This window comes from Egretta garzetta, unplaced genomic scaffold (assembly GCF_000687185.1).
Source record: "Egretta garzetta isolate BGI_Z169 unplaced genomic scaffold, ASM68718v1 scaffold154, whole genome shotgun sequence".
NCBI classification, from domain to species: domain Eukaryota; kingdom Metazoa; phylum Chordata; class Aves; order Pelecaniformes; family Ardeidae; genus Egretta; species Egretta garzetta.
This window is the reverse complement of record NW_009259600.1, coordinates 5832622-5855517: the sequence shown is the minus strand read 5'-3', so window position 1 is coordinate 5855517 and position 22896 is coordinate 5832622. Positions and strand designations below refer to the sequence as shown.

General features: G+C 37.1%; 1 protein-coding gene across 1 annotated transcript in view; it reads left to right on the top strand.

Annotated features, from left to right (window-relative positions):
* UBR5 (ubiquitin protein ligase E3 component n-recognin 5) overlaps positions 1-22896 on the top strand; it is an 89308-nt gene that overhangs the window by 41235 nt on the left and 25177 nt on the right. The window contains 16 exon segments of the mRNA XM_035893913.1: positions 1182-1299; positions 2148-2332; positions 3112-3221; positions 4783-4895; positions 9508-9651; positions 9735-9846; positions 10055-10209; positions 11145-11342; positions 12477-12687; positions 16665-16791; positions 18326-18477; positions 18875-18970; positions 19411-19534; positions 19865-19962; positions 20838-20986; positions 21424-21515. Coding sequence (XP_035749806.1) covers positions 1182-1299; positions 2148-2332; positions 3112-3221; positions 4783-4895; positions 9508-9651; positions 9735-9846; positions 10055-10209; positions 11145-11342; positions 12477-12687; positions 16665-16791; positions 18326-18477; positions 18875-18970; positions 19411-19534; positions 19865-19962; positions 20838-20986; positions 21424-21515 — 2184 coding nt within the window.

The window sequence follows — 22896 nt, the reverse complement described above, 5'->3', positions numbered from 1 at the left end:
AACAGCTTCCTCATTAAATTCTAATAACTCTCTGGAAAATACTTAGTAGAATTGTAGCTAGGTTTGTAAACTTAAACACAGGCGTATTTTATTCTAACTTCTAGTCCCAAATCTCAAAATTACAGCTCTCTGCTTCTTGGCCCTTTCATTATGTCACAGCTGACATACCTCACGTAGAGTAATTACTCTTAGTATAGAAACTAATAAGCCGTAGCATTAGAGATACCTGGCTATTAGAACCTGCCACCTTTACTGCTTTTACAATAATTGGTGCAATATATAAAAAGACTTATTAGCATTTATATCTAATATGTGAAAGCAATTTATTTGCTAACCAACATATCCTTTCTGGGAGGGGTTAAATGTCAGCAGTGGTGATTTTATGTTAATCAGATTGATGTAGACAAGCTTCTGTTACTGTTGATATCCTTAGTTACAGTGGTCTGTAGTACACTACACAGGATTTCAATTTCCAGTGTTGTACAGGACTGATGCTTTTCATGTTTTACTTAACATGAAGGAAGTCTTCAGATAAAAGCATCTAACTCACTAACTAACCCACTGACTAAACCATGAAGTATCAAAATAATAAGCATGCTTAACTGTGTGTGTAGGCGTTATTTTCAGCTAAACCAAGTGGATCCAATTACAAAAGAAGCATCCTTTTTCCCCTCTTGCAGCTTAAATTTGTCATAAAAGTCCTAGGCTCCTTCAGGCGCATCCCCAGAGAGAAAGTGAGGCTTTTAGAATTGAAAAGCAAAAAAGCTTACCCTGTTCCCCAATGACTTCAAATTCTGGAAATTATCACTAGTTGTGGGAAAGATATCCTCAAGTTCAAAGGGGACAACTTGAAAGATGTGACTGGAGAGTCTGCGAGACTGCGAGAGAGGTCTTGCAGCATTTTGGACTAGAAGGAAAGCCATTTGGCAGTGATATATCTTACGTGCTCTCCCTCCTCCTCTGCCTCCTAATCAATTGGCCAGTTGAGATGAATTTAGAAAGTGGGGGTGAATATAGAAAAAGGTGTCATTTCTAGAGTGCTTTGAGACTTTGGAAGAGGTGGCACAGACTTGTATGTTTGAACATGACTACATTAAGCAGAAGGAATAAACTGTTCAAAGTTATAAACAAAGCATTTCTTTCATAGCCTTTTTTTTAAAATAATACACTTTTTTCCACAGGGGTGTAGTTCCTTTCAGCCAAAGGAAGAAAATGCTAGAAAAGGCCAGAGCAAAAAATAAAAAGCCGAAGTCTAGTGCTGGTATCTCCTCTATGCCAAACATCACTGTTGGAACCCAGGCAAGTGCAACTGTCACAGGTGGCATCATTACAGTGCTATATGATGAACTTACAGCCTGCTTTTAAAAAACAAAACAAATCAGATTCTTTTCTTGTTAAGCACAAAAGTTGTATCTGTAATATGGAATGAAAACAGCATGTTTTAATTATGTGACTGCACATTGATGTGTCATGTTAGTGTTGTCACTGTTTTACAAGTATGATTATTGCTGCAAATGTGGAGGAACAAGCTGTACTCATACAAAGTACTTCTGTTTTAGCTTACCTACTCATTGTGTATTTTGAGAGAAAGTAAGTATAGAAATACGATTCTCAGTAGAGCACATAGCTTTGTAAATGATTTGGTATTTAAGTGCCTGCAAATTAGAGTCTGGGTTTGATTTATTTATGCAGTGGGATAGGCCTTTGGTTTGAAGCCTTTACCAAAAAGATTAATGGTTGATACAGAGGTGTAGGATTCTTTTCGTGATTAGTATTAAAACTAGTATGAGACAAAACAGCTCCTTCCCAGGCAGCACATGTCTTTTGGTTTCCAGTCCATTCTAATGAGCTCTGAGATGAATCTTTTGTTATTGGATGGATTGTTCCTTTTATAGTTGAGCATCTAAGTACTACATACTCAACAGTTGCACTGCTAAAGCTGTTGCTTTCAGCTGTGAATTGCATAACAGCCTCTTTTTTCCTAGCAAAGTGCATAGTACATCATGCTGACTTTCCTCTTCATCTAGTTCCATAAGTTTTCTTACTTTTTTGACTACTACATATGTCACCAAGGAAATACATATATATATATGATTTCCCTCAGTATTATCCATTGTTCTCATAGAAATAAATATTTCTATCTGTAGGTGTGCTTAAGAAATAACCCCCTCTATCATGCTGGAGCAGTTGCTTTTTCAATCAGTGCTGGAATTCCTAAAGTGGGTGTGTTAATGGAATCTGTTTGGAACATGAATGACAGCTGTCGATTTCAGCTTCGGTCACCTGAGAGCTTGAAAAACATGGAGAAAGCTAGCAAAACTACTGAGGCAAAGTAAGTCTTGGGAACACACACACATATGCACAGAACATTTATCTGATGCTCTCTTGAACTGGTAATTGATTAAAAATTGAAAAGAAGGAAGGTCAGGTTTTTATCAGTTTGAACTTCTTGCCTTCTTTGTTCAGATTCTAGCTTTCCTGTAAACTCTGCTAGATGTGCAGAAATGCTCACTGCAGGAAAGGCATCTCAGTTCTGTGAAACCACTAAGGAAATATGAAATGCAGAAGGAATATTAAGTGAAGATTTTCCTGTAGTGTTTCATAAGGTTTCCAAGATTTTATATTTGAATAACTGAAAGTGGTTTTGTTATGGAACTAACTGTTTTCAGGCCCCTCTTCGCGGCATTGCGAGAACTGTTTCATCTCCTCCATAGTTTGGAAAAAAAAAAACAACCCATTGGGTCGACAATTGCCATTTAAACATTTCTTAAAACAGATTTAAACTGTTTCAAGAAAAGCTTGAAAAAGTTTAGGTTTTCTAGAGTTTCAGGTTACTGTATAAAGCTTATAATTCTTCCTGTCCTCAAATAATGCACATTTAAGGATGTTTGTTTTCTGTAATATTGTATCTATGCTCAGTTAATCTTATGAAGCTAATAAAGCAGCATAGCAGCATTCCCAATGTCAGATGTATAGCCTTGTCAGTTATGATGGTTGTTTGCAAGCATGGAAGTTACTTCATTAAAATATTATTAAAGGGACATGGCTGGGACACGCTGACACTGTCTGTTGTCACGGAAGAGATTTCAGCTTTTTCTTTCTTCATTCTAGGCCTGAAAGTAAACAGGAACCAGTGAAAACTGAGATGGGTCCTCCGCCATCCCCAGCTTCCACTTGTAGCGATGCATCTTCAATAGCAAGCAGTGCATCAATGCCATATAGTAAGTAATGTGTAGCTCATAGTAACATAAAATATTTGTGTAGATAAGAAGTTTTCATAAAAGGCAGTTCTGCAAAGATTCTGTACTAATTTCAGAATCCTTTTCAGTCTTTCAGTCAGAACTGCAATATATGTAGAGGCTTTTGTAACAGACTTTAATCAGTGAATTATCAGTGTTAAATTTAAATGTATTAGTGTAAAAAGTGACTACTTGATATAAGGTGTATCTAAGCAAGCATACCACTTAGTTCTCAGAATCTGAAGTAGCTTTCAGGAGATGACCAAGAGGAAGTCTGAAGATAAAGTTGTTTATGTTTAATTGCAACATGATAGTGAATTTCTTTAAAGTCCAGAAGTTGAATTTGTTTTGGAAATCTCCTTTTAAGATTACGTTGTTCTTGCACAGCTTGCCTTGCATGTGAACTTCAGTACATAAAGCAGTAGTTCATCATCTATTACATAAAATGTCTAAAACTCTAGGCATTGTTTACTAACATACAAAAGCAGTGAGAGAAGTTTTCTAGTACAAGTTGTACATAAAAACCTAAAAGGCTGCATTAGAATTCATGTAACTGACCTCTTAAGCATTTTTTCTCTCTTTAAACTCACACATTTATAAAGGGTTAATTACAATGCCATCATTTGAAGAAATCTTCTTTCTGCTCCTGCTTTTTCTGATTGTTCACATAACACAGTTTTAAGAAGTGTCCACCTAGAGAATCAAATGTCCTTATTCAGTGACTGAAAGGCTTGTGTGCTCAGATCTACAGTACTAATTAATTTTATTAGTAGAGTCTTTTGCAATGGATTTCTTCCTTTTGCAGTTCTTTCAACTAATTTTTCACTAACTGTAACTTTGCTTGGGATTTGGAACTAGCGTTTGAAGTTAACTTCACAGTTAGCTTAGAAGTTCTCTGGTTCCTATGTTAAATATGTTGATAACATTAATTATACTCTATACTCAATTCAGGAGATGAAAGGTTCTTGTCAGTGTTAATTTAGCCATGTTATGTATTTAAATTTGGTCCTGAGTGTGCTACAGTTACTGTTCAGATAATTTCAAATTTAACTGTATTGCAATTGCTGTTGGCCCAAATAGCTATTTTCTGCCTCATTTGCTACTCTTCTAGATGTTTACCAAAGAATCCATATGTAGTGTACAAGCAGACTTTTTGTGAGGGTAATACAAAACACTGTAGCAGGGCTGAATGAAGGGTCTTACGATGTCAGCCTTCTTAGTTACAGTATGAATATCTGAGCCCTCCCAGAACAATGTCTTGCATTCTAATTATTTTGCTTGAATGACCTTAAAAATGGCTTTGCTTATCACATAGGCTTTATTAGTGCTAATTTCATAGAAAAACATGAAAGCGGCATGGTATACGGTTAGGTAGCTCTGAATTCTAAAGTCAGATTCTTGTTAACCTCTTGTTAATTTCTAGCTTTAACTGTTGATAATCTTTTGGGGGGGGGGAAGGTTTGGTGCTTACTGAACATTGCCTTTTAATGCTTTGATTAAACATTTCAAATGGATTTTTTTGGTAATAACTTTCTTGTCTCAGAGCGACGACGATCTACTCCTGCCCCAAAAGAGGAGGAGAAAGTGAACGAAGAGCAGTGGTCTCTGAGGGAAGTTGTGTTTGTGGAGGACGTTAAGAATGTTCCTGTTGGCAAGGTTTGTCTAAAATACACTATCCCACCATCTTTGGGAAGGGAGGAAAAAAAGGTTTTCCTTTTAAATAAGCTAACTGTCAAAAGAATCATAGTTTAGGGGATGCTTGAGAATGTTTGTGACTAGTATGACTTCTGTTGCATTTTTATTTGTCCATAACACAATGATAGTAATAGACCGAATGCGTTGTGAATAAAACATCATGAATCTTAAAAAATAACAAGGTGGTACTTCAAGTTGAACCATGATATTAAGAAAAGCAGATGTGGTTTTATCCAAAAGATTATTTTTGGTGACTTGAACAATAGCTCCCACATGTCCAGTGGGATTATGAAGAATTACAGGTATTGTGACTGATTTTTACATACACATCAGCTGAATGTTTGGGTGAATCTCATGTTCTGGTAGTCAAAGAACAGAAATGTTTTGATTAGAAATTACATGCTTCATTAATATGGCTATGAAGTTATTTGATTTATTATTCCAGATAATGTCTTTGTTTGGTCCTTGTAATTTTTTTCATTTTCTCTCTAGTAAACCTTTGCTCTGACTTTGAATGCTATAGAGGAAAACACTGTTTCTCCTTTGGTATTGTTGTGTGATGTTAGGAGGGATTAGGTCATCTAGACAGTTCTCTGCTATGCTTTTTAAAAATAAGAGCAATAGGAAAGCCAATAAAAGCTTTCCACAAAATGAAAAGGTTGGATTGTTTCTACTTGATTCATAGAAGATCAAAAAAAAAGTTACCGGAAGGGGAAATAAAGAAGGCAGTTGGATTTAGTCAGAGTTATTTTATTTGCATCCCTAATGGGTTTACTTGTGCAAGAGTACAAGATTTACTTTGAGCAGTATCTTTGAAAGGAGGAGGCCCACAATGGATTTCCATTATCAAGTTTAGGTCATTTCTGCAAAAGGGGAGTATGGAGCAACTTAATTCATTGCAACACTTCAGTTTCTGTAAACGAGATTTTGAGGTGTAGTTGAAGTCACTGAAACCATTGTTTGCGTCTCATACCAGTTTTGGTAAAGCCCCTGTTATCCTTCCTGTTTTAGATCCCAAGATTTTCAATGCAGAGACTGTTTTACTATTTCTGTACACAGTTGTAAAGGTGTCTGTCTGTGTGCACTATGTCAGGAAGAACTACTATAATAAATATAGAAGAGTGTGACTTTTTATATGTTACTATTTTCACCGAAGTGCTAAAACCACTAAGTGGGCTGTCTTCTGAGTAGAGTTATTGGTGCTGAGTCTGTATCAGTCGTTTATGACAAAGATGCTTTTTTCTTTTCTTCATAAAGCATGCTGTTCTTTTCCAGTGATGTATATGGTCATTCACTTTTTTCTTTTTACAGTTTTGTAACACTTTAGATAGAATCCAGCAGACAAAACCATAACATTTTTGTGATTAGTGGTGTCCAGGTTAAAGACAGAAATACAGTTTATGCTCTGTTTACATGTTCTGTTTGTAACTTGGATCAGTTGTGCGATTGTAAGAAAAAGACTGGAGGCACCTCGGGCTGCAGAAGGGTTACTCTTGCAGTGTTCTACAGGCTCCAGAATAGCTACTGTTGTTCACTGTGGAACAGTAATGCTTGTAGTTTAGCTTGTGAGCTGAGTTAAGCACAAAGAGAATTTGAATTCTGAACAATCTGGCTGTTCTGTGCATAAATGATTTTTTTAATGTGTAGAGAGGTTCAGACTGCAAAAACATAATCATACAGGTTTGGGCTCTTAAGACTGCATGGGTTAAGAAGTCCTACTCTTCTAGAGTCCACTCATCAGGTCTTCCATGGCCTTTTGTTTACTGAATAACATTCTAAAAAGTTACATCTTTGATGTATTGTTACGGATGGCCTCAGTGGCACCTTTTAAAAATATTTAGATAATTCTTTGTTTTACACACACAAAAAAAATTGTTCACTTAGGCTTCAGGAGGTGAAATTTAAAGACAGGAAAGGGGTTCAGGTTTACTCATGCTCAGCCTGTGTTCCTGAAGTAATTTTGTTTCTGGAAAATTTGTGTTCCTGTACTTTTGGATGTATGCAACAACTTCATGATGTCTCCAAAAAGTGCTTGGTTAAAATTCTTCCGAGGCCACTGTTCTGTTCTGTTTGTAGAATGGTGGGCAGGTAGATGGTGTCAAGTTCTAACATGCCTGTTTCTCTCTGGGCTCTTACTGACCTTGATATAGTAACAGCCCTCCCCTGAGTGCTAAGATCTAAGATGACTGCTTGTGATTATTCTGATACCAGTAGATCATACAACCAGCATTTTATACACAGCTTTGTAAACATGGATTGCATATGGTGCCAAAGGAACAAATGACCAGAGTGTGGCAACAGTGCAGAAGTTTCGTACATTGGGGCAGTCTTGAAAGAAGTGAAGAAAGCAAAAGTCTGCTAAATACACTTGGATTTAGCTGTCTTTTTCCTTGGAATATATTAACATCCAATCTCATTTCAATTTAAATTCCTCATGGGTTTGGAACAAAACTAAGCCTCTATTCTTCCAAGTCCGTCATTAGATGGATGAGGTAATGATTATAAGATTATCCACCTGATGGAATGAAAAAGCCTGGCACTTGTCTCTTCTGTTGTCTGCATTGGTGAGAAATCTGAGTCTTCTCTCAGTGTAGTTTAGAAAAGATATGGGATGAAATAGGCCTTTGTTACTGCTCACTGGTATCAGAGGAATAGAAGCTGGGTTTGTCCATCCCACACGTGTTGCGATATTCTACTCACCCACATTAGCTTCTGGATCTCATCTTCTGGAATTACTTAAGCAGTGTCTGGAACCACTGTTGTTCTAACACTGGTAGGGAACCTGGATTGGAGCTGCTTTTTTTTTTTTTTTTTTTTTTTTTTAGTTCTTTGGCAGCTGCAGTTCGTTTTGGTCTGAGGCTTTCCATTGCCACTGTCCAAAGCCTCCCCAAATTCCTTCTGTTCATCAAAGTTATCCTCAATTAGGTGAGACATCTGTGTATTGCCAGTTTTGCAGTTGCTATGCCCAGAAAGCTTGTTAAGTCCTAGGGATTTTGTGAAACATAAATTTGGATTGAGTAGTGTTGTCTTGCAAGTCTCAATAGAAATCTGTCCTTGTATACTCTAGATCAGAGTTATGTTCATTAATCTTTTGACTAGGTCTGAATTTTGAAATTTTTGGGTAATATTCTTGGAGCCGTCGATGATGCTCTACTACTAGAACTAGGAACTCTGCTACTAGAGTGAAGTTTCAGCATGTGAGGAGCAAGTACTCTGACTCTATCCACAATAACCTTTGTTACAAATTGCTAATACTTTCATATCTGTCAATATATCCTTTTCTCTAGCACACTTGATAGGCTGCACCTAGCTAGAGTAACTGAGAGAAAATGTGTAAATGCCTGGATTTTTATTACATACAATATCTTGAAAATTTGAGAGGTGCTTTTTATTGTCAGGGGCATTTTAGATAAAGTTGATTACATCTGGAACTTTAATATTGCTTTGTAAGCACTTTCTAAAAGAAAGTATTGAGAAATTAGGGCCTAATCAAGATTGACAGTTGCTTGTATTTGGTTTTGATCAAGACTGAGAGCATACTGAGATCATATTTCTATTCAAAATTAAAATATTGTCTGTCCTTCCCCCTGCTACCATCTCTCTTGGCTTTGTTTTCCTTTTGAGAAAATTACGGTCTCAACTGGAAACTCAAAGGGCCTTGCTGTTCGGTGATAGCGTAAGATGTTTCTATATCAAGGAAATCTATTTTGGCAGTTCTGATTAGATATGCATGGCAGCAACTTTTTAGAGAGGCTTACAGTCAGAAATGACACTTGTCAGTGTGGGGTTGAATAACTTCCATTTCCTAGGGTGGCAGAGAAAGACACAGATGTATGAAGTATGTCTGGATAGACTTGTCTGTATCCTCCAGTCCTAAGGGACTGAGCGGAGAACTTTATCATTGAGTGTAAGGAACAGGTAATAGACCCATAAACCAACACTTCTCTTTTCCACTATGCACAGTTATCTTGAGGAGTGAGCATTAAGACTCTGCAACAGAGGCTTTAAAAGTTCTTGGATGGCGGGGGTGGGGGGGAAGTGATTTCCTGTTTCTTGCAGTACAAGAGCTCATGGGCACTTAAAGAAGTAAGAGGCTCAGTGTAGATGTTTTTTGTTGAATTGTTAGCTGTTGTTTGGAGCTCATTGCCACAAGAATATTTATTTCCAAAAGTGATTGAACAAATTAATAAGAGGAGGGTCTGTCCAGGCTATTGAATATGAAGTTGTTCTGCTGTTTCCAGTAGGTGGAAGCTGGAAAGATACCAGGGAAGTATCAGTAGGAGCTTCTCAAGTCAGTTGGTCTTGGTTCCTCTTGGACATAGGATGTTGAAATGTAGAGACCTTTGATCTGATTCAGGATGCCTGTGAAGTCATGAAGAAATCCACGTTTTTAAAGTTTCAGTAATTTTAGCAAAAGCAAGAAGGCTAATGATCAAGAGCTGTAGAATTTTAACACTGATGATTGTAAACTTTTTTCTTTTCCGGATAAAGGTCTTGATTTATTTTGAAGCAAATCAACCTGAACAGTTTCTTTCAAAGCTTTTGGTAAAACTGTAATGTGTTCTGCTTGTAGGTGCTAAAAGTGGATGGTGCTTACGTTGCTGTGAAATTTCCAGGCACCTCCAGTAACGCAAACTGCCAGAGCAGTTCTAATTCAGATCCTGATCCTTCTTCTCTTCTCCAAGACTGTAGGCTGCTCAGAATAGATGAATTGCAGGTATGTCTTTGTGAAACACTGAGCAAACAATCAGTATTTTGTGTGTGCTTAATTGCATCTTAAAATTTTACATATGTTTTCAGGTTGTAAAAACTGGTGGAACTCCAAAAGTTCCTGACTGTTTTCAAAGGACACCTAAAAAACTGTGTATTCCTGAAAAAACAGAGATCCTAGCAGTAAATGTAGATTCAAAAGGTAAGTAGGACTTAGCCTGTAGGATACTCTGTTGGATCCTTTATTACCTGTCTCTCTTCCTAGTGGGGGAAAAAGCCTACTGTCAAACTAACATAAACACTTATTTCCATTGATACTAGTAATTCCTTAAAAGTGCTTTAGTTAGGAGTTCTTTTACTGGATGCCATCAGTAAAAGACATTAACTTTTTTCTTCGTGTATCTTTGAAGGAGTGCATGCTGTTCTGAAAACTGGGAACTGGGTTCGATACTGCATATTTGACCTTGCCACAGGAAAGGCCGAACAGGAAAATAATTTCCCTACTAGCAGCATTGCATTTCTGGGTCAGAATGAGAGAAGTGTTGCTATTTTTACAGCTGGACAGGTTTGTGGTTTTGTATCTCAATCGTTTAACCTCACTGCACTTCATTTCCGTCATCTTTGAATGGGATGCTACAGCCTTTTGTAAGGCTTTTCCAAAGACTAGCAAAGAAATAGTTCTTCAAATGGGTTATGAAAGACTTGCTGCTACCATTCATATTTTGAAAGCACAAGGGGAATATCAATCTAACTCACTTAAGCACTTTTAATAATCTTACTCAAATTCTACCTTGAATAAAAAGTAAAGGGGGGAAAAAACTTGACAGAGTAGTTTCTGTGTTAATGTAAACTTGTTATCTAGCTGTATTTTGGAATTGGGTCAGACTGAAATCCACTCTTGAGAATAAATGGAAATGTTAACAAAAAAAAAATCTGTATTTGATACTAAAAATGCTATCTTGAGGTTTTTTGCAACTCTTTCTACTATCCAATGTTAAGTATCTTATTTTAGCTGATTATACAGCTTGATTACACTGTGCAGGTATCCATGAGGAGGGCTGAGAAAAAACACCAAAACTGTTTTAGTCGTTTCCACAAACACAATATGCTTTGCTTAGGATAGTTGAAGGGAACATTTTTGGCAAAAGAACTGAATTTGAATGTTTCGCTTCAATATATTCAACTTTCTTTGGAGCATTTACGTAAGCTAAAAGTATAGGTACTATATGTTTCTTTGATAATGTTTCGTAATGAATGTATATCTTAAAGAAGATGCTTTTAATAGTATTTACTATGCTAAACAAATTTCAGGCATTTGAGAAAGGGAATCTGGTATCTTATGCTGTGCCACTTGTAATGTTAGGAGACAATGGCGTAAATGAGAATTTTAAGTAAGCTGTTGTCATTGTTGGCAGTCAAGCAGTACTGGACCTTTTGGGAAGGATAACATTAATAAATGGTGGAGACTTAAAGATAAAACTTCTTTTTCCCCAAATGTAGGAATCTCCTATTATTCTTAGAGATGGAAATGGTACAATCTATCCTATGGCAAAAGATTGTATGGGTGGGATACGAGACCCTGACTGGCTTGATCTTCCGCCTATTAGTAGTCTTGGAATGGGTGTTCATTCCTTGACAAATCTTCCTGCTAACTCGACCATCAAAAAGAAAGCTGCTATTATCATTATGGCTGTTGAGGTAAAGTATTTTCTTTACTACAGAATTACGTGCTTTTTTTTCTCTTGCCTTTTTAAAGTTACGGTTAAAGCAGCTGTGTGTTTAGGCTTGCATTTTCACTATTTCAAATAAACTAATTTCAACAGAAGATTATCTTAGAAACATGAAAGCAAAACCAAATTTACATAGTAAAGTAAAAGATCCATTTTGGGGGGGGTGTGGCTGTATCAAGCTTTTAATTAGTAATTTTTTTAGGTATTATATTTAAAGCTATTACCTTTTTATGTATACTACCAGTATACAATTTTATTCATTTTATGGGTGCACAGTTTTTGAATGATCAAACAAGTTGTTTTCTTGTGAATGCAATACTTTTTTTTTTCTTTTTTAACATTTTTTTTTTTTAAATCTTATGTTTGGAGCATACATTAGGAAACTATGAGAGTCAAGTGAAGATTTTTTTTTTCACTTGAATCTCCTGTAGAGTTCTGTACTCATGTGTGGTGCTGTATGAATAGTTCTGCTGTGAACTTACATATCATACTTGTATAAACCCGTGAGTGATTTGGTTCAGTTTTGTTAGATCTGCTGTGTGCTATGCTGCCACCAGGAGGTATTATGTACCTGTTAGACTGAGATTAATTTCACAGTGGAGTATTCCATCACTGTGGAAAAGCTTGTTATATGTGGGGTGAGCCTCCTAGACCTTCCACAGCTTCTGTTTGTTCACTTCTCAGCATGTATATCGCTTGTTCGAAACAAGTATGTAAGAGCTAGTTAATGTAGACCCGGAAGCTTTTTCAGTTGTGCCACTTTTCCCACGTTATACGTAGCCATGAAGTAGAAGTAATGTATCTTAAGAATGCAGCTATGAAGCCAAAGGCATGCTTTTGTGAGCCTGATAGCTTCTGCTGCATAAGCCTCTCCTTTCCTTTAACTTGTCTGTGCCTGAATGCATGCTATTTTCTGTTTTTAACAGTGCTGTAGATGACATGATGCATATTCTCAACAGTTCCCGCACTGACTTCCAGCCAATTTCCTAGATTTAGACCTTTCTATTAAATTCAAAAATGGAAAACTAGAAGTACTTAGGAAACTTGTATGTCTGCATTTTGTATTTTAAATTGTTAAAATATGTTATTCTTTTGAGTACAGAAACAAACTTTAATGCAGCACATTCTCCGATGTGACTATGAGGCTTGCAGACAATACCTGATGAATCTGGAACAAGCAGTTGTCTTGGATCAGAACCCACAAATGCTGCAGACGTTCCTTGGCCATAGATGTGATGGAAACCGCAATATTCTTCATGCTTGTGTGTCTGTATGCTTTCCAACCAGCAACAAAGAAACAAAAGAGGAAGAGGGTGAGCTCAACGATATCATGAAAATACTTTGAAAATGAACTTTTAATGCATTTTTCAAGAATATTTTAAATAAAGGCTGCGTTCTTCGTATATGGGTATCTTAAAATTTAGCACCTCAAATGTGTCCTAGCCTTTCAAAAGGTGCTGAAATAACATTTTTATTACTCTCATAAGGATTTATAAGAATTCAGTAGTTAAGAATACTAAGCTGCTTTTATCGATTATAAAAGACAAACTTTTTACATCCACGTTAATTTTAGGTGAAAACAAGTATTTTCCACCTTTATACCATTAGTATCCCCATTATATTACTAGTAAACTTTTAAGAGAAATGGTATTTAATACTGTTCAAGTGTTAGTGTGTATGTTAATGCCTCCAGTAAGAAACGCTGCTTGCAGTTGACATGTATTAAGAAATGTGAAAGAATGACCTTCTGTTAATGCCAGTTACTGACACCATTTAAAAATGTCTATTAAATACTGTTATGTGAAAAGTATGTTAACAGAACAAGGTTGCTAAGTCAAGCACTCAAATGCCAGAATTAAGTTTACCCATGTGCTATACATGGGTACGCATTGTGAAATGGTCTTTAATTACACCGTCATACTATTTTTTCCACAGGACTACCTCATTCAGTGCACAAGATGGACGGTGCTCACCGAATGGGTAGCTATTCAATATTTCTTTTTATCCTCATCATTCAGTGTGTGGCCCCATTCCTTACTTATTGCACACCATACAAACCCTGCACTGAATAATGAATGAACTTCCTTGTGGGATTTTTGTATGGTGCTGTGATTGAATTCTAGTCATTTATAGACTTTAATTGTTCCTCATATCCCTATTTATAAAATGGGGGTAATGCTGCAGCTTTCTCGTCTCTTGAAGTTGTTATAGCTTGAAGTTTTTCTGTATTCAAAGCTATTAACTAATTTTGAGGGTTCTGTTGGAGAAGCCTACGGCCTGATCTCATTTTTTTGAGTAGATGTTATTTCAAAACACTTTATTCTAGAGCTGGATTAATAGTAGTTTTAGTTGTTCTGTGAATGTTAATTGTTTCTGTGAGTCAGGCACCTTTTAGATGTTCAGAAATGAGTAAAATGTATCACAGTCATCTGTAAAAACTTGCTTCACAAAGTTCTGTGTGCTGTTAGATGTGGCAGAAATAGGTTCCAGTTCTCCAAAGTGATGTTCAGTGGCATTAAACACAAGACAATGCTTCTCCCTCTCGTTGCCAAGCTGTTGCTGCCTTACTACACGTCTTCCAAATGTTGCAGCAAACAAGGCATAAACAGCTTGCTCATTGTGCAACCCTTCATCTTTAGTGTGTCGTCCATCCTGTGCACTGATTGAGGCAGGGGTCTTGTTGCTGGGGGAGGGGAAGGGGAAAAAAAAAAACCCCCAAACAAAAAGCAGCAAAACTCCAAAAAACAACCACCAAACTAAACCCAACCGTGTAGCTGAAGATTGTTTTACTATAAGCGCACAAGGAAGCTGAAATAAGGATGCATGGGCAAACTTAATCTGACTTTTCCTAATTTGAGTGCATGTCTTTGCAACCTTGACATTTTTTCGTTAACTTCATTTGGATGTAATTTAACTTTCTGAAAAATGAAAAACGTGAACCTGATAAACGTTTAACATCCCTCTGCCTCTCTCTTTCCCCTCACAAAAATTATTTTAAAAGGGGTTTCATATCTTCAGATTCAAATCACATTCACCTTCTGCTGTAACTGTTAGCAATGGATATTAGGACAAGCGTATTTTCTGTGCATCATCTGCAGGGCAGTGGTGACTAATGTTACTGTCTGTATGTTACACAACCATCTGTTAAACTGTGAAAGAAGTTTGATTTAGGAGTAAAGGCTTCACTTCCAGACTCCAGATACGATATTCCTTAACAATTGCAGAACATACTGCCTCTTCCCAGCTAGTACCTGCCTGAGATCCTTCACTCTTCTTCATATAGAGTCCTCCTTATGTGCCAGAAAGGGAATATTGAGGCCAGGGATAAGCTTTTTTGTTTGGTTGGTTTTTTGTTCTCAGATCCTGTCTTTAGTTTTGCCATAGCTCCTGCAACACTGAATAAATGAATTGCAGGAAAAGTCCCCCAGACCTGCAAATCTGGGGGAAAGCTGCTCTGTTTCTCTCTGTATTGGTATCTCCTCAGTCTTGCCAATAGAAGGAATCTGGAAAAGACATCCAAAAGAAATGTCCAAAGTAGTGAAATCATTAAAGACTTGTAATGTTAAATTTCAGATAACTTTACTGAGCACCTGAAACCTGATTTTTTTCTTGAGAATTGGGACAGATTGAATTAGACACAGAACACCAAATTACCCTTAGAGCCAGGGCATTTACAACTGATGTGTCTCACAAAAACAAATGCTAACTTCGTAAGAAAATTCAGTTACAGTTTACCGTGGGACCAAGGATAGGTGAAATCTCTCTGTTGCAGAGAATGGTTGTTTTGCTTTGTATTGCTTGAGGAATCACTCTCAAGAGGGGTTCAGAAGTACCATGTGATGCCTCATGAGTGGATCTTAGAAAGGGGTACAGCGCAAATACAATGGCAATTCGTTTACAGCTACAGATAACTGCTATAGAGCTCGGGGCACAAGAGTAATATTCTGCTAGGTGCTTGATCATCATCTGCTGTGGGTAGTGGTTGATTTTTATCTAATAAACCCGCACATGCTTGAGAACAAGCAAAACCTAAGATCTTTGCTACTTCAGGTAGTGATGACTAGAAAGATCTAAAGAATAAACATACTATAAAAGCTGACAAGCACTGTTACCTTATTCTATGAACTCAAAGGTATTAATAGTACATTCTTGTTTAAAAAGAAAAACAAAAAGGAATCATTCAGGTCTTAGTACTGTCAGTGGAGAAAATATGTGTGCAGAGGATTGTGACTGTCATTTTAAAAAGCCTTTAAATGGCGAGTGAGCACTAGCCATAGCAACTTTGAGACATGTCCTGAAAGGATGATCAGAGTCACTTTAAGGAAATTGTTTTCTTTTTTCAGAAATACACCTTTTCCTTCTAATTTGTATCAAAAAATGTCTTTTACTCTGTTGAAAGGTAAATTGCCCCTCCCCTGGCCTGTATCATGCCGAAAGTGGCTTCTCTTTCAGTTCTTTCAGGATCCATGGCTGTAGTGATGTACTTGCTATGTAGTGGCTATGTGGTCTTTAATTGTCAGTAGCTCCTAAAGAAACAATGACTGTTACTCTGTGCAAACCTTGTACAGCTGACTTTACTGCTTTATCTGTGTATTTGTCTTGTAGATAAATAAATCTACATTAGGTCTTTGATTCAGGTGGCTGCTTCAAGTTGTACTGTAACTGTACAGCTAGGCAATTTTTTGTATTCTCTATAGCACTTGGCACAATTCACTCCTCATTATGACTTAGGAGCCTTAGGTGTTATGGTGCTTAGGGTTTTAGATGTTAGAAGAAATGCTCATTCTTTCTGATGCAAATTGATTGCACTACCTTATACTCATAACACAGTTTTCCTAAGCATGCTCATAAGTAGAGTGTGTATCTTACAAGCCCACAGCCTTGCATTGTTGTTCATAGCTGCTCATTGTGTGTTTTGTTTTGTTTTGGGTTTATTTTGCTGGCGGTCTAGGTTTTCTTTGGTTGTCATTACTTTTGAAGCCTTGACTCGGCAAGTCTGGAATAACCTGTGTGATAGGTCCTTGTCTCTTGATGATACTGAAAACTGAAAGCTTGCTCTGGAATTTAGGTTCCTTGAATTTCCTTCCTTGATGGCCTTTTAGAAACTAAACCCAGTCAGAATCATGGTTGAGCTCATCCAAAATAAAAATTTACATATGAACCTACTCTGTCCCTCTAGATCTTAAAAAAATGCAGGCAACATTTGATGATTAGTGACATTTCTTACTTTATACTCCTTATAATTTTCCCAAGTGAAATTTTGGCACTAACACTTCTTTTAATTTTTCAGAAGCAGAGCGCTCTGAAAGGAATACCTTTGCTGAAAGGCTCTCTGCTGTGGAAGCTATTGCAAATGCAATCTCTGTTGTGTCAAGTAACGGTCCAGGAAATCGGGCAGGATCATCAAGCAGCAGAAGGTAAACTGACTAATTCTTTCTTCTTGTTTTCTGTATGCTAATTTCCATATTAATTACCTATCTCTTATTAATTCTTTCCTTCAGTCTGGTTTAAGAATGGGCTCTATTGCTACTTTAAAGTCCGATTTCGTTTCTTTAAGCACCAAAATAGAGCTTTAGTGGTTTATTTGAAGCCTTTTCTGCTGTGAGAACTAGTGGTGGGATGTTTCTAAACTAAATCTGTTTTCTGGGGCTGGGGCATTGTCTCCTCAGTTGTAAAGTGGAAATGCTCCTCCTTGTGGGGAAATAGAATTTGTGGATAAGCTCTGGTGTTCTTTACCAAGGAGAATTAAGTATTGTGGAAGTAGTATAATAGTGACCAGGCTTGTTTTTTTAAGAGAATTTCTGAGGGAGGCTTGTTCTTTTAAGAGAATTTCTGCATCACTTTTGCAGATGAATAATACAGAGATCAATGTAACACCAGTGGGGAAGAACTTAAGTTGACTCTTTTATGCTAAGCAATCATTGTTATAGTAGGAGTCCTTTGTATCGAGGTGGCTCCAAAGGATAGGTTTCTGACCTTGACAGAATCCTGATTTCTGATGACATTTATGTTCTTCCTCTTTCCATGATGGTAACTGAGTGGTGCTTGTGTCAAGGGAATTTGTTGGTTTCTGTACTGAGTTCTAGTCAGTTCAGAGCACTCTGGATAGTAAAATTTTTTTACTTAGCTCTGTAGTCAAAGCAATTGACATGAAATGTCTTTGTCCATCCCAAGCTACAGTCCTCATCACTGTGATCTTTTTGATATGGGAAGTAAGGGTAAGGGTTGAAGCTTCCCTCCCACATTCTGTAGGAGGTATTACTCTTAAGAGGAAGTGCATTAAAAAAAAAAAACGAAACAAAAAACCCCAAACAAAACAAAAAACCCCCAAAACTGCCTTTATGTTTGTACCTCTTTGTTTGTATCACCCTGGGTTCTTTGGCTTCTACCTTATTCCTACCACCTTACCCTCTGATAAGATGATACAGAATTTCTTGAAGTTGTTTACTGACTGTCCTCAGTAAAGTAGTACTTTCATGTTAAATAAATTTAAACAAGTAACTCCTTTCAAATATTTTTTTTCAAGCCCCGTGTTTATTCTTTCATTAACCTCTTCTTGCAGTTAGATTTTAAAAACCAGCAGCAACAAGAGCAAATCCTTGCACAAGCTTGACGCCCCGGTGATGAGTTTGGGGTAAAGGGAATGTCAAATAGTGGTAATAATGCCCATCAGCTGCTGCTCCTTGCAAGAGGCAGTACTGTAGTGACTGGGGATACGTTTTGGGCTCAAATCTGTCTTGGTACGTTGCTGACTCTTTTTCCAAGGCCATTGTATTCTGTTGGAATAAAATGGAATCCAGGAATGAAAAATACTTCTTTGCCTATTCTTCTTTATGCTGAGGAAAAATGGAGATAAGAAGAGTTTGGTTTCCTTTCTCAGTGTGAAATTTTGCTTTAAAATGTTCTAATTATGCATGGAAATTAGTATTTTTACCTTGGTTTTGTATTCAGTTTGAGATTAAGGGAAATGATGAGAAGATCCTTGAGAGCTGCTGGATTGGGCAGACATGAAGCTGGTGCTTCATCAAGTGATCACCAGGACCCCGTTTCTCCACCAATAGCTCCTCCCAGCTGGGTTCCAGATCCTCCTGCAATGGATCCGGGTAAGTCTGCTCATGTATCATGTTAGACTGTAGAATGAGAGATTTAATAAAGGAACCAATGGCTTTTAAGGTGAACCACTGAGATTTCAGCATGAGACTAAAATACCTGATGTCACTGAGGTAGCAAGAGGTCATCGAGCTAGCTTTAAGAGCTTACCGAAGACTTAACAGCTGTTTTGAAATCCAGTATGTGTCTTCTTAATGCTGGTGTCAAACTTCTGTGAAGCGTGTTTTGTAATGTTGAGTTACATTACTAATCTAGGACTGTGGCCGTTTGTAGGAGAGAGTACCAATTAAATACAGAAAACCTGCAGTGTGTTAGACACTGCAGAAAGAGCATGTTGTTAGGGATGTTTTTATGTATTGATATACATCCTGCTGTTCTGTTTACTGAAAGATGGTGACATTGATTTTATCCTGGCCCCCGCTGTGGGATCTCTTACCACAGCAGCGACTGGCACCGGCCAAGGACCTAGCACCTCCACGATACCAGGTGAGGACATACTGCTTATCTGATTATACTTGAGAAGGAAAATGATCTGAAAAGCTGTCTTTGCTTGCACAGACTTTCTGCATATGAAAATACCTCTTATCAGATGAAGACTGGATTGAAGCAGAATTTCACAATTGTGCAGAAAGTAAATGAAGCACCATGCTGTGTGTTATGTAAAAATTATTTTTACCTGGGGAATGACAAATATGTAAAAATATGGTAATCAGTATGAACTTGGGATTACTGTCTGTATTTCAAAATGTAATTTGGAACTGAAATTCACAGTACTTCAGTGAAATGTTGGTGAAACTGGCAAACCACTGAATAGTCAAGCTACTGATTAATCACCCCAGTGAAACATTGAATTATTTGCTTTTAATAGGTAGTCATTTTTTGAGGAAAAACTGTTTCTCTGCAATTTTTTTTTTTTCTCATTACAGGTCCTTCTACTGAACCATCTGTAGTGGAATCAAAGGATCGGAAGGCAAATGCTCATTTCATACTGAAATTACTATGTGACAGTGTTGTTTTACAACCTTATCTTCGGGAATTGCTGTCAGCTAAGTAAGGATCTTCATATGAATTCTCACTGTCCTTTGTAATGTTATATCACCTGGAATTTATTACATAGAAGCCTTTTTAAAAAGGTTATTTACAGGCACATGAGATAAAATGGAGAATGTTAGAATATTTGCTGTATTTGTGTCCTACCATCCCTTAAAATTAGGTCTGTTTCACAGAATTAACACAAACAAAAGAGTGCTTATTCACTCTCTGGTTTTTCTGTTTGCACAAAATTAGCAGTGCTGAGTTTTCATATATTCATTTCCTACCTCTCCTAGTATAACAAAAAATTTCAGTGTATTTTAACTTGTCTCTTGTTTTTTTCCCTAGGGATGCAAGAGGCATGACACCATTTATGTCGGCAGTTAGCGGCCGGGCATATCCTGCTGCAATTACAATTCTAGAAACTGCACAGAAAATTGCTAAAGGTACACCAGTTCCAGTAATTGTTAGCGTGTGATTTCCTTCTAAAGTTTGGCATGTGTGCAGATTCATTATTAACAGTGCTTTATTTTTGTGTGAAATGACACGTGCTTGAGCAACTCGTGATGGTGGTAAACACCTCTTTCCAAAATGCTGTATATCGCTGCATGTTTTGGAAATCTTGATATTATGCAGTATCTTCCTCTTTTTGTAGTGTGACTATTACGATGGATTTCTATGAATATTACTGCTTTTGTGTTCTTTGTAGTCTTTTCAGCATTTCATTGCTTTACAGACATCAGTGGATTAAGGTGCTATTTTTCAGTAGCACGAAGGTGTCACCTGGGATTTCTTTCTTTGATTTGAAAAAAAACTATATGATAAAGCAGTATGCCAAGTTAAAACCTGTTCCTTAAAAGACTTCTATACAAACACATATGTTTGTAGTTCTCTTTCAATGTTGGTGTTTAATTGTTCAAAAGAATAAGTGGAGTTGAACTTAAGAAGCTTATGCAGATTAGAACTGTGGTGTGACAAGGTCTATAGGACTGTATGTATTCATTGTAAGAATATTGCCCATACATTATTTTTTAATCCTTCAAAATGGTGAATCACTGAATTTATTAGAATACCAGTGGATTTAAAACTGCAGAAGAGTTGGTGGTAGTATTTTTCAGTCAGGAATTTACAGCAGCTTCAGCAATAAATACCTGTAATTAGCAGAAAGCTTCTCAAAAAACTGTGACAGAGACTTTATTCAAACTAGTAATTCTATATGTGATTTTGTAATGGCAAACTTCTGTCAAGTATGGGTTCTGTTGTTGGGTTTTTGTGGGTTTTTTGGGTTGTTTTTAATTCTGGTATTCTATTGTTCTTTTAGCTGAAGCAACGTCCAGTGAAAAAGAAGACGATGTGTTTATGGGAATGGTTTGTCCTTCTGGTACAAATCCAGATGACTCTCCTTTGTATGTTTTGTGTTGTAATGATACATGCAGTTTTACATGGACTGGTGCAGAACATATTAACCAAGTAAGGCTTTGTTTTTTTTCTTCTTTGTATGTAAATAGGAATGTGTTTCAACCACGTATTGTGTTAGTCTACTAATCTAATTTTTAAATTATTAAAGCCGCACTGTTTTAATTCCTGTAACTCTTACGTCTGGACCAGTTATTGCTTCCCCTAATTGCTTTGTACTCTCAAAGTTAGCTGTATTGGTCAGAATATGGCTGCTTATGGGTGTGGCTTTTCCCCTCTGGCTAGCTTTGGCAAAAATTTTGATGGAAACAGCTCTTTGTTGTTAGAATATTCAGTGTTTTCAAAGTTTCAGTTTTCTAGAATTTACTTACTTCGAAGTGATAGCATCAGTCTGAACAAGTGCAGTTTTATTATAACCTGAAATGTTGTGAGATTACAAGTGCTGTAGGGAGAAAGCTATGCATAATATTTTCGGTAAATTTTTTTTTTAGGATATATTTGAATGCCGAACGTGTGGCCTATTGGAATCTCTTTGTTGTTGCACAGAATGTGCGAGGGTCTGTCACAAAGGACATGACTGCAAGTAAGTATTGTGTTCTGTTTCTTATAATTAAATCAATATTTTGTGGTTTCAGTTGTTTACTGACAGTTAATAGGTTTTTTTTCTTGGTTGAAGTGTTCAGATATTAGAGAACTGTCGTGGTTTAACCCAGCTGTCAACTAAGCACCACGCAGCCGCTCGCTCACTCCCCCCCCTCCCTCAGTGGGATGGAGGAGAGAATTGGAAAAAAAAAGTAAGACCCGTGGGTTGAGATAGAGGCAGTTTAATAAGAGAGAAGAATAACAATAGTAATAATAATAATGGTAAAAGAATATACAGAATATACAAAACGAATGATGCACAATGCAATTGCTCACCACCCGCTGACTGATGCCCAGCCCGTCCCGAGCAGCGATCATTCCCCCCGAGCTGTGATCACTCTGCCCATGACCGACCGACTAACCCTCCCAAGCATGACGTTATGTGGTATGGAGTAGCTCTTTGGACAGTTTGGGTTAGCTGTCCTAGCTGTGCTCCCTCCCAGCTTGTTTTGCACCTGGCCGAGCAGGAGAAGCTCAAAAAGTCCTTGAGTAGTCTGAGCACTACTTGGCAACAACTAAAAACATCAGTGTGTTATCAACATTCTTGTAGTACTAAATCCAAAACACAGCACTATGCTAGCTACTAGGAAGAAAATTAACTCTATCCCAGCCGAAACCAGGACAAGAACAAAAGATTAATAAAATATTTAAATATCTTCTTTTCCTTCTGCTCTGTAAGATGTATTTTACGGGTCAGAATTGAAAGAGTAACCTGAAGCAGTCTTCTACTTTTCACTTTGTAGAATTTAGAGTAAATTAGTAATTCTAACACCCTCAAAGTGCTTAATATTTTAAGAATAATATATCTAAATAATACCATGTTTTCATTTTGGGTGCCTCCAGGATTTTTCTGAAGTCAGTGAATCCTGATGATAGATCATTCTTGTAAACTTTCAGAAAGAAGTGTGGCATATTAATCTCTTAAGATCAACTGTAGTAAAGGAGCAAGCAGTCAGTTAAACAGGCAAGATGTCTCCGATCAACCTGGCCAAAGCTTTGAAGCTGCAGATGTCTTGTGCCACTGTTACAGGGTGTAAATGTTACAGCATTAATATCCTAGCTATAATAAGCTAAAAGATACAATTATAAACGTATTCTCAGCATTGTAACAATTACTGAGATTTTACTGCATGTCATGAGGATTTCCAACTTAATTTTCTTGGCTGGAGGCTGTTTTGGGGAAGAATAAATGGTCTTGGATGAGTTTTACTAAGGCACTATGAAGAGCTCTACAATGAAACTGACCTCTTAAAATGAGCGTAGGAGAAAAGAACAGCAAATGTCAAGTGTTGCCACGTATAAATTCTGCATTTCTCTCTTAA